At 36.6% G+C, this 16,945-nt stretch overlaps 1 protein-coding gene across 3 annotated transcripts in view; it reads right to left on the bottom strand.

Moving 5' to 3' along the window:
• KLHL2 (kelch like family member 2) overlaps window positions 1-16,945 on the bottom strand; it is a 62,933-nt gene that overhangs the window by 33,613 nt on the left and 12,375 nt on the right. For all 3 annotated transcript variants that reach the window (XM_054165851.1, XM_054165859.1, XM_054165867.1), the window contains one exon: window positions 16,205-16,326. In XM_054165851.1, the coding sequence (XP_054021826.1) occupies window positions 16,205-16,326 (122 nt within the window). The remainder of the gene's footprint in view (window positions 1-16,204; window positions 16,327-16,945) is intronic.

Here is a 16,945-nt window from a genome sequence, read left to right as displayed (position 1 = left end):
AGTAAAACATTCCTGAACCTAAAATAATTGTAATTAGAATTTTAGATTTTTCTTTCAGTGAAAAAAAATTGTAGATGTTTTGATTTGATAGAAACAGTAGTTTTAATTCAAAGCTTGGTCACTGACAATTTAAGTATATGCACAGTAAGTCATCTAAAATGAAAACTCAGAATCCTTCATCATACCGTAATTATGTGCTTAAAAGATTATATAGCTGCATAAATATACCTTCACAATATCCTAGGACAGGATAATTTAAACAAGACTAACTAGAGTCTGATTAAAGGCACTCGCTGCTCACACTTGGTTATTAAGAAACTGGACAATTTATTCTTTAACTATGGGAGCTGAAGTGCTAGCCAGTCAAATAATACACAAAGCTTCCCTGCAGAAGGATTAAAAGAAGCTGAAAATATTAAGTAGGCAGGATAACATAGCTCACACTATGTAATCTTCGCTCTTTCTGTAAAGACTGACTTGAATAAATAATCACTCTAGAAGATGACGCTTTTAGGTAGTGTGCTTCAGCTATAGGATTTACCCACAACATCTCACACCTTCAGTACAGGACCACCCTCAGTCTCAGACCACACCAACAGAGTTTGGCTATACCAAAGATAGAATCATAGAATCAATAAGGTTGGAAGAGACCTCGAAGATCATTAAGTCCAGCCTGTCATCCAAGACCTCATGACTACTAAACCATGGCACCAAGTGCCACATCCAATCCCCTCTTGATCACCACCACAGAGATACTTTGAAAATATTCCCTAAAATTAGAGATGTAAAAGGCTGACTAAAGAATCAAAATATTCACCTGCGATGCTTCCTGAAGTATGGAAGACAACTCTGTGGGGACTGAGGGGGAAGACACCGAGGATGGAATTGTTACTTGGTTTGTTGGGTTTTTTCCTACATTACGGATGGACTGACTTGTAACAAACAAGGTTTATCCTCCTAGTATAACTGCCTATTTTCTAGAAATCTTAAAGACAGGGATTAAAATAGCATGTGCTCAAGTCTTCACTGTTCTGGAAGAAACAGCACCACAACTGGCATAGTAGATTGTGAACCCCTGCTTTCTCTATTCTATTCTCTGGTACAGAAGATGCATCCATCCTACCAAGTTTTACAGTGATACAAATCCAAAACCAAAGGACAACAGAAACAGCATGAAGTACAAATGAATTGTGTATGTGGTGTTTATCTTCAATTCAAAGATACCAAGATTAACATCTAACATGCGACGAATGGCCCTTCAGTGGACTCAAAAGACATTTGATTAACCCAAGCTTCTATTAGCACAGCTACGCTTTTATATTTTGAGATAATCTTACATATTCAATTTCCTAAAGCGCAAACCATGTTTATATTCTCCTAGAAATGTCAGAGGGGAATACCTCCTCCTCCAAAACCAAAATTAACTAAACAAAAAAGGCATTAGACTCAGTTTAATCTAGATGTTGTGCTTATAAGATTCAGGTATATGGGGACAGAATTCCCAAAGCAAATAGCATCTCCAGCCTCTCATTCAAATTTTTTTTCAAATCAAACCTCAATGCATACATTTCATGATTTAAAGCATAACTAAGATCCAGAAAACAGAAACACCTTTAAAGAAGCCTTTATTCAGCTTCCAGAAATTTCACCCTATGGGTAGCAACATACTGCTGAATCTACTTGCAAGTAAGAGAGGTCAAACATGGAGTCTCCTCTTTAAGTGGCTTAATTTACTCTATTATAATAATCACCTTGAATTTTACAGGGAGGTGGGTGGGCACACATGCATTAATTTGCATAGAACAAATTAAAAATGAGCAGATTACCTCTGCACTTTAAGTTGACAAGGGCTGTCTTTTAGGTTTTGCCTCAAGTAGCTTTATGGTCATACACAGAAATAGATACGTGGATGCCTACACAGTAAAGGTCAGAGCTGAGACAAAAGTAGCTGCTTTCATCCAACTTGCCAGAGCAGAGTCTCTAATACAGCCTAGCAGCGTGACAATTTTAAAGATCACAGCCTCAGAAAAGTTGTACAAACTGCTTGGTCTGAGAAGGCAGTTTACATACAAAAGTTCTTGTTCATTAATGTCTAGTTAAAGGGCAAACACATCCTACTGAGGCAGCATGAAGGCACCAGAGTCAGAGAACTTGTGATCACAAACCTGGTGACTTATAATGTACCCATTCGTTATCATATTTCTGTTTACCTTTTTATCATTACTATTTTTAAATAGTCTACTCAAATGTGTTCCAGTTTGCATCTCTTGCCTCTCTTCCTGCCACTGGACATCTGTGAAAAGAGACTGAACTCATTTTCCTGACACACACCCTTAACATACTGGTAAACATTGATCAGATCCTCTCAGCCCTCTCTTCTCCAGTCTAAAAATCCCCAGGCCTCTCATAAGAGGGATGTTCTATTCCCTTAATTGTCTTCATAGTCCTTTTCTAGACTCTCTCCAGTAATGCCCTGTCCCTCTTGAACTGGGGAGCCCAGAACTGGACACAGTACTCCAGATGAAGCCTCACTAGGGCAGAGTAGAGGGGCAGGAGAACCTCCCTTGACCTAATGGCCACACTCTTCTTAATGCTTTGCTGCAATCAGCCAGAGATCACCCACACTCAAATCATCCTGGTAGCAATTTTGGCAGCTTCTTCCTCTTCTCTTCTATTGTACATGCTTAAACCCAGTATTTACTGAAATGAAACTTGACAGCAGTGCTATGCTTCCATCAGAACCATCCCTTCCTCTGCCTTCCCCTCTTCCAAGCAAAAGGGAAGAGGAAGCTTAGGACAAAGGGAAATGGAACAGGTGAACCCAACCCAGACCTAGACCTCATATGTTCTCAGTTAGGGAGGTAAACCTTAGAGGGTGAAAATACTTGCTCTGAAGCACAGTCTAATGATAACCCAGGGTTCACAGGTAATCATTTTCAAACAAGCAGTGCAGCTACAAAAGCACATTGCTCACCTTCTGCATCCTAGACAACACCTCTCATTCATTTTGCAGCAACATGCCCTGCTCATTACGCATCCACTCTATACATAACACCATCACTACCATGTATGTACATGCATGGTTTTGTGCACTCCTGTCTAGGTATCCTAAAGAACAGCTTATTATCTTTCAGCATAAGTAAATAATCTTTTACGCTTAAAAAGGGCATATTAAGTCTTTGAAACAGACACTGGAAGAAAAAGAGTACTTGTTTAGACGTCTCACAGTTAACCTAAAACAAAGGCCTGAATTTTCTCCCTCTCTTAAATTATAATAAAAATAAAATAATATTATTAATAACAACAACAATAGCAAATACATGCTTTTACTAGCTTTAAGCCTTTCCCCAAAGCACTCTAGTCCTGTAACATTTTAAATCATCCAGCAGTGTTACAGGGAAGAACACAGATCTATACAATAAAACATAGATGCCGCATTGCCATTTCTTATACTCCCTTTTAAAGCCACTATTTCACAACGGGCAGAAGTTTTTCTAAGGCAACTACAGTATGCTATTCTATTCTAGGAAAAGCTGTTAATGTAAAACATAGCAATATGTAGGAGTAATTCAGATTTTGCATTACTTTACACTTTCAACATTAAATTCAATCTGCAATCATGTTAGCCCGATATCCAGCTTAGCTAGAGAGCAGTGAAAATTTCTATTTTTGTCTGGTCTTGGAAAAAAAAATAAAAAAATCCTTAAACCAGTTTATCACCTACATCTTTTGCTGCCTACTTTTGAAAGCTAAAGAAAATCCATCCTTCTTTGGAAGCTTGTGACATATTACAACCATTTTCATACAGTAAAAACTATTTATTCCTATGTGTTCCTGTGCTCTTTATGGATTTTTGATCTATTTATTGCTTATCATGTGACAATTTAGGAGGAACTAACTTGACTTTCAAAAGCCTTTGATATGGTTATTTCTGGACCACTCAAAGAATTACAGGAGGCTTTTAGGAGCTATGCACAACTCATAAATAGAATTCTAATGCAAAGGGAAAGTTTGAACTTTCCTTATGTTATCTTGTTATCTGACACTAACAAAAAACCACACACACAAAAAAACCCCAAACAAACAAAAAACCCAAACAAGCTTATTTCTCTAATGCTCAGGACCACTACTGACACTGTATAAAAATGTTCTCTAGCTGGCCATTCCTTGCAGTTTCAGCTTATGCTTCAGTAAATTAGTACAGTTTCAGCCACCTCACTTTAGAAGTTTCTTCTCTGTGTGTAGGCAAGGATTATTTTTACACACATGGCTACAAGATCATATTTGCCTTAGTGATCTGATGTTCTTATTTATTTACTTTGGTGCCTCATCTTTTGACCCTTTCGCCAATCCTATCCTCAGTCTGCAAGAGGATACACCTTGCAGAGTCTTTTGGCATAACAGAGCTTTATACCTTAATTAGTTTTTGGCACCTTGCTCACGCATGGTTCTGGCAACCTACATGCTCTCCGAAATCACTCAAAGAAGCAATATGCAGGAAACTAACAGCTGTTATATTTAGAGCTGCAGTGCTGAGTAAAAGTGGTTTATTCTCTTTATCATTTAAATTAAACATGCCTTTTAAAATCCCTCAGTGACTTCCCATTCACCTCCTACAGTAACTGGAATCACATGCTTCTGAAGTGCAGGCTTACAGATCGGTATCTCTTCTATAATGTACTCCTGCCTCAACCCTACTTGTGTCTCACCCCATCACCTCCTCCATGAGTTCTGATTCATTCCTTAATTCTTGCTTAGATCATGCTAACACAGCCAAGCTACCAGCCTCTTCACCACCTTTGCCCAGAAGTTCCTCTTCAAAATAAGCAGAAACAAGTAGTTTTTACCCCCTCTCAAAACATCCTCTGAAAAGCAAATATTTTGAGATGGGGAAAATCTATGATTCAGTCTTTTAAGACCTCAGTTTCTCTCCAGAAAAATTCAAGACTGCCTCTCACACACACTTGCAGTTGACAGTCCAAAACAGTCTTTACAGCCTCAAGATAATTTCAATTTAGTCTTCATATCCACATTTTAGATTCATTTTTAGATCTTGTGCTCATTCTAGGTTTTGTTTCTTGCTTACATATTTCTCTTTAGTAACTGAAAGCTGGTGTCCAATAGCTCAAATTTCCATTCAGGTATCTTTTCATTCCTACGAGGCTCATATCCTTCTGCAATTTTATTTATGAACAAAGTTCTGGGATCTCTCATAGAGCAATAGTATTGAAAAAAACCCAACAGTTATAAGAAGATTCATTAGCTGAAAAATGGCAGCAACATGTGAATAAAACATCACTTGAAGGACAGAGAGAAACAGCAGCAAGGTATCTTCAGAAAAGGAAAAAAAGGTAGGAATATAAAAACTTGAATACCTCAGGAAAGAGCAGTTGCCATATTTGTGCAACATCTGCTTGTCCTGGTTCTGACAGTCCTGCCACCATTTTTCTCACTCCCTTAACCAAAACAACAGCTGTACAGAAACAGCAGTTATCTTGTCTACAAAATCCTCTTACTACCAACCTCCAGGAACTTCACTATACCATCTATAATCTAGAGGAGAGAATAGTAGACAATGTTATCCCTAGATGAAGAAGTAAGAGTATTTATTTAGCTTGGCTTAGAACATAATTTGGGAAGATCTACTCTAGGTCCAACACTACAGCAGAAAAGGTGTTTAACAGACATATCCAAGGGACTTTTTAGAGAGACAGACCAGCTCATGACAGAATCAAGACAACAGCTGAGTGTTTCTGTCAGCACTGATCTGTATGGCTGGCCCTCTGTACATGTGCAGTACACACGTTTGTGTATGTACCTGCTGGGAATACATGCTTCCTCACTACCAGCTGAAGCTTGGGGACATGAAGCTGCAGACGCTTTGCTGTTGTCAGGCTACCAGATTCAGCAACCCTTAACACTTTCCTCATGTCAAGCACACAGTGTGATTTCCTTCTGTCACATGTCACCAAGTAAGCCAAATGAGAAAAGGAAATCCTTTAGCAGGGCATCAAACACCCATCAGTCATGTGTAAGGCTTTAAAATACATCTCCAACCAAACCAAAATGCCCCGTTTCTCAGTTATAAAAACAAACATAGAAAGGGAGCAAAAATACTGCAACCATATCTATTCTGCAGTGCACATAATATTATGCCCCCAAACCCAGGAAGTTCTAGTTTGAACATAGATAATAGCTGAAGTCACAAAAGATATTTTCTGGAAATCATAAAGAAAAATAGACTATTCAATATGCATTTTAAATTTGTCACACAGTAAAATATTAATTTTCCCCACAAAGTTGTTTGCTTAGTATTTTGGTCAGAAGCTCTTTTATGCAAAGCTTGCTCTTTTAAAGTGCAAATTAATGAAGCTTGTATTGGCAATAAAATATGCCTGTAGAAAGATCATATTCCTCTTTTTCCCTTCCCTCCTACACTCACTTTCCTGACAGGCAGGCATGTATAAGCAAATGAAGAATTCATAGTAAGATTATTTCACTGGAAGAATTAGATAATTTACTGTTGCCTGACATGTCTTACAATGCATATAAATGCAAGAAGTGTGCCACTGCCTATCCTCCAGCTATGTCACATATTAGTTGTGCCCTCACACTACTAAATCCTGAAAGCTATTGTCACAAATGCTCTCACCCCAAAAATAAAAGGTCAAAAGAGGTAACCAGAGAGTTGTTTGAGTCCTAACATATACAACATGTACAATAGTAAAATACAGTGGTACTCCACTAATAGTCTTTCAGCACACAGTTGAATAGCATACTATAAAAGCTGTTTAGTCCAATATTAAATTCTTGCCCAGCAAGAATGTCTTTACGCACAATGTTTGTAAGGAAACTCATGTCAGCTTGGATTTAAGTACCTCTCTGCAGTGTCAGCAAGCCTTTTGCATTATCAGACCCATCCTGGCACAAAAGAATAAAAGTTAAAGGTTTGGATTACCATCTAAAGAGTCATTTCAACACACACAAGGATTATTGGATTTTTTTTTTTCCAGTTTTAATCTTGAAGTCATTAGGATGAGCCTGGTTTATATAAAAAAAAAATATCAACCCAAATGACTCTTAATACAACTTCAGAATTTGCAAGAACATGGAGTAGCTATGCCACTGCAGTCACAACAAAGATGAGAAGAAAGACCACAGGCTTGTTTATTTCTAAAGCTCTATAAGATGATCCAATAAAGAACTCCATCTCCTCCTGAAACTTTAATAATATCTGTGTCAGGCAAATAGAATTATGAACTGCCAATAGCTTTGACAGCTAATAGCATTATTACATAAACCCCTTTCTGTAAAGCAAGATATTTACAAAAAATGTGTGTAGTTGCCTGAAATCTATTGGCAAACAACAACAAAAGTTTGCGAACAAAGAATTTTAGGTCTCCAGGAAGGCCATAAAAAGTGATAAGTTGAAATATGATGGTGGAAATATAATGCTTTCACAATCAAGTCCCGTCCAGCAGACACCCATTGGTGGAGGATATGAAAGATGAGGGAGCTGAAGATCACAAAAAATATTTTTATTCTCAGAAACAATCAGGATTGTAACCTGTCATCTCAAGGTTCAGTAATTAGCACCTTACTCATCATATAATGAAGGCAAGGAGAGACTGTACACAAATAGCTTACAAAGATCATCACATGTAAGATTGTTAAAGGAACACTAAAATTATCGCATCAATTAGAAAATCCTTAAGATCTCTACATGTATAGCTGTCTTTCAAACTTTCTCCTCCCCTCTTCCCAAAATGTTCTCACAAGGGCATAACCCATAAACCACAGTGAGGAGAATGACCATTGAAGCTTCATGGCTCTGCATGCTGGGATGCACCACACAGCCTCATGTTCCTGATTTTTAGACCAGATTCTAAGACCTGGTACAATACTCAAAGCAGCAGTTACAGTGTTAAATTAATAATTTCTGACAACTCTGTTTCATCCAAAAATTCATGCATCTGGCAATTTAGCCTGTCACTGCATAACCCAATTTTACCTGATGAGATATAATATATTTGTACCTCACTTGTAAAAGTCACATCTTGACAAATTATGCCCTACCTACAGAAAATCACAGAAGTAATAAGAGAGCCCAGGTATATGGTTTAACACTTGGCCCTTTAGGTAAGAAAACAAATAAATTAAGATTCATGTACTTGCTGCAGGGAAAGGTATGAGAAGGTGTTGTGGCACAGAAGATGATTATCAAAACATCAAAAGATTTCATTTGTACCCATTTGAGGCATCAGAACACAGTGCAAAGATGATTTTTATTTGAATGGTGCTGAACAATCATGCAGTATGACAATTTAACATTTCATGCTATTTAGGATTATACGGAAATAAAATCCATTTTTCAGTAACTGTATCAACTGTCATCAGCCAAACCTGTCCAAAATGTTAAGAGCTTTCAGGAGATTATTCAGGTAACAGAATTTACTAATCACCTCAGAAAATAAAACCATTTGAACAGCCTGAAAGATAGCTGTACAAGTTTTAATGAAGTTTTGGCCTAACAGCCTGTCTAAAATACTTATGTGCTGCACTTGGATACTTTGCTGAGAGCTTCTGGTGATATAAACTTAAGCTATAAAGATATTATCAACTTTAGGCAAGATTTTTTTTTTATTTTAAAAATTTAAAAAAAAAAAATCTGCTGCAGCTATTGACAGAGAAATATGGTTGCCTTTTTTGAGAGAGAGAGAAAGCGCACGAGAGAAAGCGCATTAAATTAATAAGTAGTATAGTGAAGACCTCACTGGGAAATACAGGTAACCTCTGAAGAACAATTTTTAAATGCTGTCACCAGGCAATTGTGGTCAGTAAAGAGGCAAATAAACGTAAACCAAGCACCTTTACCAACAACCAGTCTGCAAACTTAAGGGGTGCCAAATTTAAGCTGTGGTACAACAGTAATGTTATTAAGTTATCTTCATCTGCCAGAAGATGGTGACTGCTTCTACCCAGAAAAATTGATATCATTAACCACTGCACTGTCTTGCATGTAATAGTCTATTGGAAAACCATTTGGCAACTGCTATATACACTCTTTTTAAGGAGCCCTCCATTCAGTAGAGGGCACAAATGGGGAGATACAGGACCTATATTAATTATCCGCAAGTCTCTTAGTGGCATCCAAGGTGTAATTGCCTTGATTGAGCCTACCTAGCATTCCCTCTTTTTAAGACATACTTAAGCCATTTCATTTCCCCCTATTATCAAAAAGTCCTTAAAGAAAAGTTGGCTAGAAAGGCACATCTGCAAATGCATCAAGATCAAACTTATTCCCTTGGTGCCCGTTTTAGGTTCCTGAGCCAAGTGTAGCATTTTTTCTGGGTATCTCCTTCACATGCTCTCTGAAGTAGAGAAGTTAAGTTCTAATGGAAATAATTGCAATATTACTTTGTCTCAAAGCAGTTACATAAATATATATATGAAATATTATATTTAAAACAAGGCCTATTGTATGATAAGATTCGGTGAAAGCTCCACAGTATTCACCACAGTTGATTAAATACTTCTTTTATCTCTCCCACATATTTACATAGCAGCAGGCATACCTCCAGGACAGAATGGATGTTTCTGCTCAAGTACTGAAATAAACTATTTCCTTTTATGATGCCAAAGGACAGTCAGCCTTAGAGTCATAAAAGGAAAAGGTTACCATATCTAAACCAGATAATTTCTTATGTTCATTAAAAGAAAAAAAAAAAAAAGGAATGAAAGAAAAAGGAAAAAACAAAGAATGTATCTCTTTGAAAAGTGAAGGACATCTTCTAATCCAATAAGGGAAAAGATCTGCTCTTTAGTAGTCAAAGGTAAAATTTACTGGTAGGTTTCAGAAACTCTTCAAAAACATGCTTTATGATCTTTACAGATCACAGGGTTATTAAATCATTGACTGATTTAGTCACCAATTTCTATAAACAAAATGAATTACTTTGAGGATTAAGCCTGTCAGCCATCAAAATATTCCTAGGTGTATTTTGACTCAGCTCAGAAGCAAAAACAGTATGACTCTGAAGAGTATGGGAAATTAAGATATAGTAATTTGATCATGTAAGTGCTCAAAGGCTGTGGCAAACACTAGGTAAAGCAATAAGTCTAAGAAACTGTCTCATACCTAGTCATTTTGTATTTTCTTCAGGCTCAAAGCACACACAAACAACTGCTGTTGTTTAGCTGATGTGCAGTAGTAAGTTGTTAGACTGGTTATTCCATGATAATCCTGAATACCCTTCCTGCTTTTAATTAAACTCCTTTAAACTGATGTACCTGTCCAGAAGGGAATCTGAAATCACCATGAGACACAGGAATGAGTCAGAAAAATAACTCAGTTACTTGTATTCAGGCAATACAAGTTTCAGAATAAACCAGTAACCCCTCAAGAGCGGTCATTTCATATGTCCCACTCATACAAAACAGCACACTATGCATCGTAAGCACTACTGAACAGAATATAATTTATTCTGAATATTTTGTTCTGAGATTATCCTAATGATCAGCAGAAGAACAACTAAGGAATGTTACATGCTGTGTGGAATTTTATTTTTGCCTTTAAATTAATATCCTGTAAAGATTTGGCATGATAAATTAAGATCCTATGTTTGCAGGGACTTCGTATTGCTGATGGCACATATGTCTATTACATTTTATTGGAGCAATATTTACTCCTTGGTGATTTGTTGGGGTTTTTTTGTCCTCGTCAACTGAAACAAATCTGTATTATTCATTCTTCTACATTCTATTCTATGTAATGGTTTCTTCAGAAGATGCTCTCTTCCAAAGTTTTCTTTTAAACATTTTTAAAATGACATGCATGCAGCTACCTTATCAGATGTACCTTTACAACATTTTGAGCAAGCTATCTTTTTCTCTTACTGATGAGTTTTAATAGACAATCAAATATATATCTCTAAAATGAAATTTAGTTATTTTTTTAAATCAAAACCAGTTTTAACATGTGACTGTACTTCAAAAACAGACTTGTAAATTGGCATCTCTTTATAAAAGACAGATCCCAGCATGAAACTCAAATCTTGTCCACTAAACTTATTAAAGACTCTACTACTATAACCAGATAATGACTTCTGCTGGTTCTGGTTTATTTGAAGTGTTATGCTAATAAGCATAAATACATACAAAAATCACTGAAATTGTCATTTACTAAAATTAAGAAGTACAACAACTTACTTTTCCCACTGTGTGATGACTACTTTCACATTCCCATGCCCTCTCTCTCTAATGGTATATAAAGGAAAGTGACTGCTAGCACCCATTTCATGTTGCTGGAAAAAGAGAGCCAATTCCACGACAAAGAAATAAACTCTGTATTTTAACTTACAGAATAGCAATTTACTTTAGTTTACATTAGCAAGGCCTCAACGGACTACAAGGTCTAATTCTGGCCAATGTAAATATAGGTGAAACAGAAAGAGTCTAGAAGAACAAGAATGGTGGAAGATTCTGAAAGCACTGCCTCCAAAGAAAGGCAACTCTAAAGAAAAAAAAAAAAAAAGTATTACATGAATGAGAAGAGTCTTTCAATACATAAGATTGTTAATGGAAAGTCAGCCACAAGATGTTTTACGAGATAGCAGAGGAAGTATAAGAAATTGGGCCAGTACAGATCAATGAAAGTTTAAATCAGATACTATATTTTTTCCAACCAGAAAAGCTGTTAAAGCAACTGGAACAAACTACTTAAGTATTGTTATAAAGTATCCATTGCTGCCAAGACTAGCTACATTCAGCCAGTGCTTCACTTTACCGAGTTCAGTAGCAATTATCTCTTACAGTATGCCCCGTAACCTCCCATTGCTTCTTCATTTGTGCTCCTTTTACATAACCTCAGTCCTTCCTCTTCAATAATTTGTAGGTCATGCCACAAAAAAAAAAAAACAACAACCCACAAACACACACAAACTGAGCATCCTGAAAAGCATGCATCCATTTGCATAAGATATGGGACTTCTCTGGGTTTTGGCATGAGGTATCTGTTCAATTTTAGGCTAGAGGACTTCTCAGAATTCAACAACCTGCTAAAGTTGTTCAACCAGTAGACCCTACAGGTGATGAGATGCTGCACAAACAGTCACAGCCCATGTTACCAAATAATTGTACTGCAGAATGAATGTCTCAATAGAAAACTTGGACAACATCAGGATCTTCCTTTTTCAGGATTTCTTAGGGAAATCAGCTTCTTTTTTGGACCTTGTTTTCACAGCACCTCAAAGCACATGTGCTGTCACATGCAAATAGAAGTGTCTCTGTTATCTTTTAAATGGAATCTGTGTGAACAGAGGAAAAATGTACACATATTGTGTGTTCAAGTGTTAGTAACATTGAGAACATTGTTCTTGAGTAATTTCAGAAAATGAACACAAAAAATGATGCATATTAAAAAGGATCTTGTTCAGGATTTTGGAATTTGTGTTGGTTGTACCTAATTCTTGAAAGGGACAAAAACATGCCAGGATAGAGCTTTGTAAAAATACCATTATTTGTGGTTTTCTTCTGCTATCTCTTGTGCATAACTTTTTTTTTTTTCTCTTTTTAAACATATAATGTTTTCCCTAGGCAGCAAGGAATTGACCACTCCCAGCACAGGTGTATATTCTCATAATTCAGTACACTAACTCAAAGAACTGCAAGATCTTTGACATGATCCAAGTCAAGAATACCTAAAAAAGTGCCAGGAAGTTGGGTGAGGGAAAGATTATTATGGTTTTGGTAGGGTGGGGTTTTTTTGTTCTGTTTTGGTTTTTTAATATATAAGGTCATTGATCTGGTTTATAAAGCAAGTCTAGCAAACAGCTGTTACCAGCACAACCACAGTAACAGGGAACTGTAAAGGAACACAATCAACTTTGTCCCATATTTTCTCCAATCAGATGCCAGTCATCCTGTATCAGGCTGACCTCTAAAGCCTGCAACAAATCCACAACTGCAGAAACAACTTCTCTGATATACTTGTGCTCAGTAGAGGCCCTAGGTACATGGCTGACTAAATACATGCTGAAAAGCATACGCATAGTGTGGGAGAGTTACTCATGCATGAGCTTCTTATAGTAACTAACTCTCCCACATTGTGCACTGCATGTAGTTAATACCTATATGGAAATTGAAAAAATTTGATGTGCAAGAAAATTGATTTGCCTTCTGAAAATGTTAACTTTGATGTTCCCTTCTTAAAACATGAAAAACGTGATGTTGCATTAAGCTTGACATTGAATTTCATTTAGGGGAAAAAGAAAAAAGAAAGAGAACAGAGACCTAGAACAGAGGAAAAAGTGACGTAATATGTAAATACAACAGAAACACCAGTACAGCATTATATGATGTGAATGCCATTAGAGATGAATGATAAAATAACTCATTCTATGTGATGGACAAATACTAGAAGAAAGCTCTCTCACTGATGCGGACTGGGGGAAACTACTGAACCAAGAACTGATGTAAAGAACAAACACTCTCTTGTATTTAACTAATGTAGTGATTACACCCAGTGCTGAGGGCCTCCAGTGTTGATAGATATGCACTAAATGAATGTGGGTTTCCACTCAATCATTGGTTATACCTGACTTCTCTACATTCACCCCCCCCCCCATACTTCCCCTCACCCCTGAAATATACCACGCTATGACTGAGGAGTAGAAATGAATGCACAGAAAGGAAGCAATCTCCTGTCCACGACTACATCAAGTAAGACATTAATGAAAGAAGCTTGTAGTTAACCTGCCCTTTAAGAAAATGTTATAGCCAAGCTTACTGGTCTAAGTATTCATTCATAATTAGTGTTTTAGAACTATACAAGGTGTCTATTTTAATACCAAAGAATACTTAGCAATTCTAAGTTACTTAAACATGCAGGACTGATATAATTTTCAAATACTGTATCACATATTAGAAATTAATAAAATGCCTATTCTTACTATGTACAACCTGAAGACACAGAAAAATGCAGAAAGGACATGAGAATAAGAAACATAACTAGCTCCCTAGAAGCTGAAGCTCCAGTTTAGCACACTAGCCTAAATATGAAAGAAGTTCAGAGGTAATACTACATGGCATCCTAGGCCTTCACAGTTCTGTATTCCTACAAAAGAAATTCTTACTCATTACCAAAATTTCACAGTATCTTTTAGCAATACTTGTTATATAGACAGGAAATTAAGAGCTAGTAACTATTTCAAGAGTTTGCAACACATTTATGTAGAGAAAACAGTTACACCTAAGACCTGACAGTCTGTGCTAGGATTCTATGTTTCCAAAAATTCACAGTAACAATTTTCCCACCTTGGCTTTCAAACTTGAGTAATCAAGGACTTACAGAAGTACATTTTGGTTTTACCCACAGCAGCAGGTTCTGCCATAATGCAAATGAACACTATGTATCTAGTAGTAATAATGCAAAAAGGATGAAAGTAACAAAGTAAGAATAGCTTTAAAGCCATTACAAGTTATATTACAAGTATATTCAGTATCAAAACTAAAGTGTAACTATACTGTAATAAATCAAAATCCACATAAAAGCTTCACTGTCTTCCCAGTACTTTAACCACAGATTTGCAATATCAGTCACCAGCCACATTATTTATATTACCATCCCCTTTATCATCAGATATATCTCCAGATAGATAATCTGGAGCTGCAAAAATGAAAGCCCTATCAGATTCAGGAGCCTGATGATGTCTGGCCTTTAATGAGTCCTGCATGAGGAAGAAACATAACACTTGACATGATCTCCCCATAAACACAGAAGAGTCAGCGATGACAATGGGCATCCTCCTAGGCAGTGCCTACAGCCAAAACACAATAGAGTTTTGATATAGATCAAAAGTACAAGATCAAGGTCATTAAAGCATGTCAGCAAACCAGAATATTCTGATTTAAGAAAGAAAAACCAATATAAACAAGCAAAAAAAGGTCTGTTAGGGAATCTCTGACACCTCCAGATTTTGCCTAAGGTCCTCCACAGTGATACAGAGATCTGTGCAGCCACCAGACTGGCAAGATGTAACATTATTTCAGGCAGTTTTTTAACTATATTCACCCATCATCAGACTAGAAGTAAACAATTCCTTAAAAAGAATGTTAAAAAATATGGATCTTGCAGATTTGCAGACTTTTCTCATAATCTAAAATATGGAAGGTTTAATAGTAGAATATTTTGTTTCAAACTGGTAATATTTCTCATTTTCAGGCCTTCAATTAATCACAGCTAACACTAGCAGTGACTCCACTGGATACAGCAACCCATCAAAAACCTACTAATTTGAGCCTAGTGCTCAACTGAAGCAATAAACTTCAGAATGCACAATTACAACAGAAGTTTTCTATTCCAAATACATCAACATGGTTTTGCTCCCTGCAAAAGCAGCAAAACAAGTGTTAATGTGGTGATAGGCAAGAAAAAAAAAAATCTGTTATGCAATGAACTTTAAACCAACCAAACATCTCTGACAAAGCTCAAAAGATAGTGGATGGAAAATCCATTCTATCTTCAGCATTTGTGGTCAGAAAATATTAAGAGCAGGAAGCCAGGTTTCCTAAGCTTGTGTTTGCTTTATTCTAATTGAAGTTTAAGCTTAAGGTAGTCAACTAGAAGAACTGATCACCTCTGTGTGGGATGGGAAAAAACTTCATGATAGATATTAGTTGTTTTAAAATAGCAACCAAACAACCAAATCACAGAAAAAAACCCAAACCCCGACAGCAGTAGTTACACATTTCTGCACAACTGGTTACTGGCAAGGTACAGAGACTCAGCAAAAGTACTTCACCCTGCAGACTAGTAGACAAAAAAAATCAAACAGAACAGCTACATTGGGGAACGTGGTTTCACATTTAAGCACAGATCTACTTTGTTTAAGTAATCTATCAGAGAGGGGGTGGTACAAAGGTGGCTGACAGCATTAGTTTCAGGCAGGGCAGACCATCTATTTTACTGTATTAGATAAGGTTTGGTTGCAAAGCCCACTAAAGTCAACTAACTTCATTTACTTCAGTAGTCTTTGAATCTGACCTGGAATTCAAACAGCATGACTACCTGCATTGTAAGCACATGGTCTGAAAAAAAATCTAGTTTGCAGAGGAGATTTACCATGTCAGAGTAGAACTACACTGACAAAATAAATGATACTGCACGTTAGATCTCTTCTGAGCAAGAAAATATTCTCTCTCTTACCTGCACATTTTCTTCTGTAACTTGAATTTCAGCAGTGTAAATATAATCAATAAGCATCCTTAGAGTCCAGCCATCAACTTCCTTTATTCGAACTCTCTTTGCTCGGCTTTCACTCATCTCACCTACAAATACAGTTTATTAGTCAAGTAAATTATTTAGAAATACATCACAAATATAGATGTGTAATAGCAGCAGACCTTTGTGTATAATCAGTTGTGATAGTAAAGCAACTCCAATAACAATAGTTCAATTTCTTTCCTTCCTCCCTCCAATAAGAAAGGACAACTTTGTTGTTACCATCATGTGAATTCTATCTGCGTGAATAATTTCACTGCAGTGAAATTCACTCCAGTGTACAATATAAGGAAAATATTGTTATCAAACCTAAGTAAGACCCTTTGATTACATACAAAACCATTTTTCTGGCAAAGCAAGCTATTAAAATACTCCCACTCTGTTCACTTCCTAATCAAAGAAATATACTAAATGCAATCTGGAGTAATTTTAAGTAAGAAAAAGCATATTCCCACAGTAGAATTCATATATGTATTTCTTTGTTTGCCTACTTGTTATTCTCTTTCACCTCTGTTAGAGATCTGATTTAACAGCTAGGGTAAAATGGTAAGCAAGGGAAGACTTGTTGGATCTCAGTTTGTGGAGGCTGACATATTGGCCATATGCCACAGCTGATCTTCACAGAATGGCCTCAAAATGCAACATCTGAAATAATTGCCCAAAGAA

Source organism: Dryobates pubescens, chromosome 1 (genome assembly GCF_014839835.1).
Source record: "Dryobates pubescens isolate bDryPub1 chromosome 1, bDryPub1.pri, whole genome shotgun sequence".
NCBI lineage: Eukaryota > Metazoa > Chordata > Aves > Piciformes > Picidae > Dryobates > Dryobates pubescens.
The sequence above is the reverse complement of the archived record's forward strand: the minus strand, read 5'-3'. Positions and strand labels throughout refer to the sequence as shown.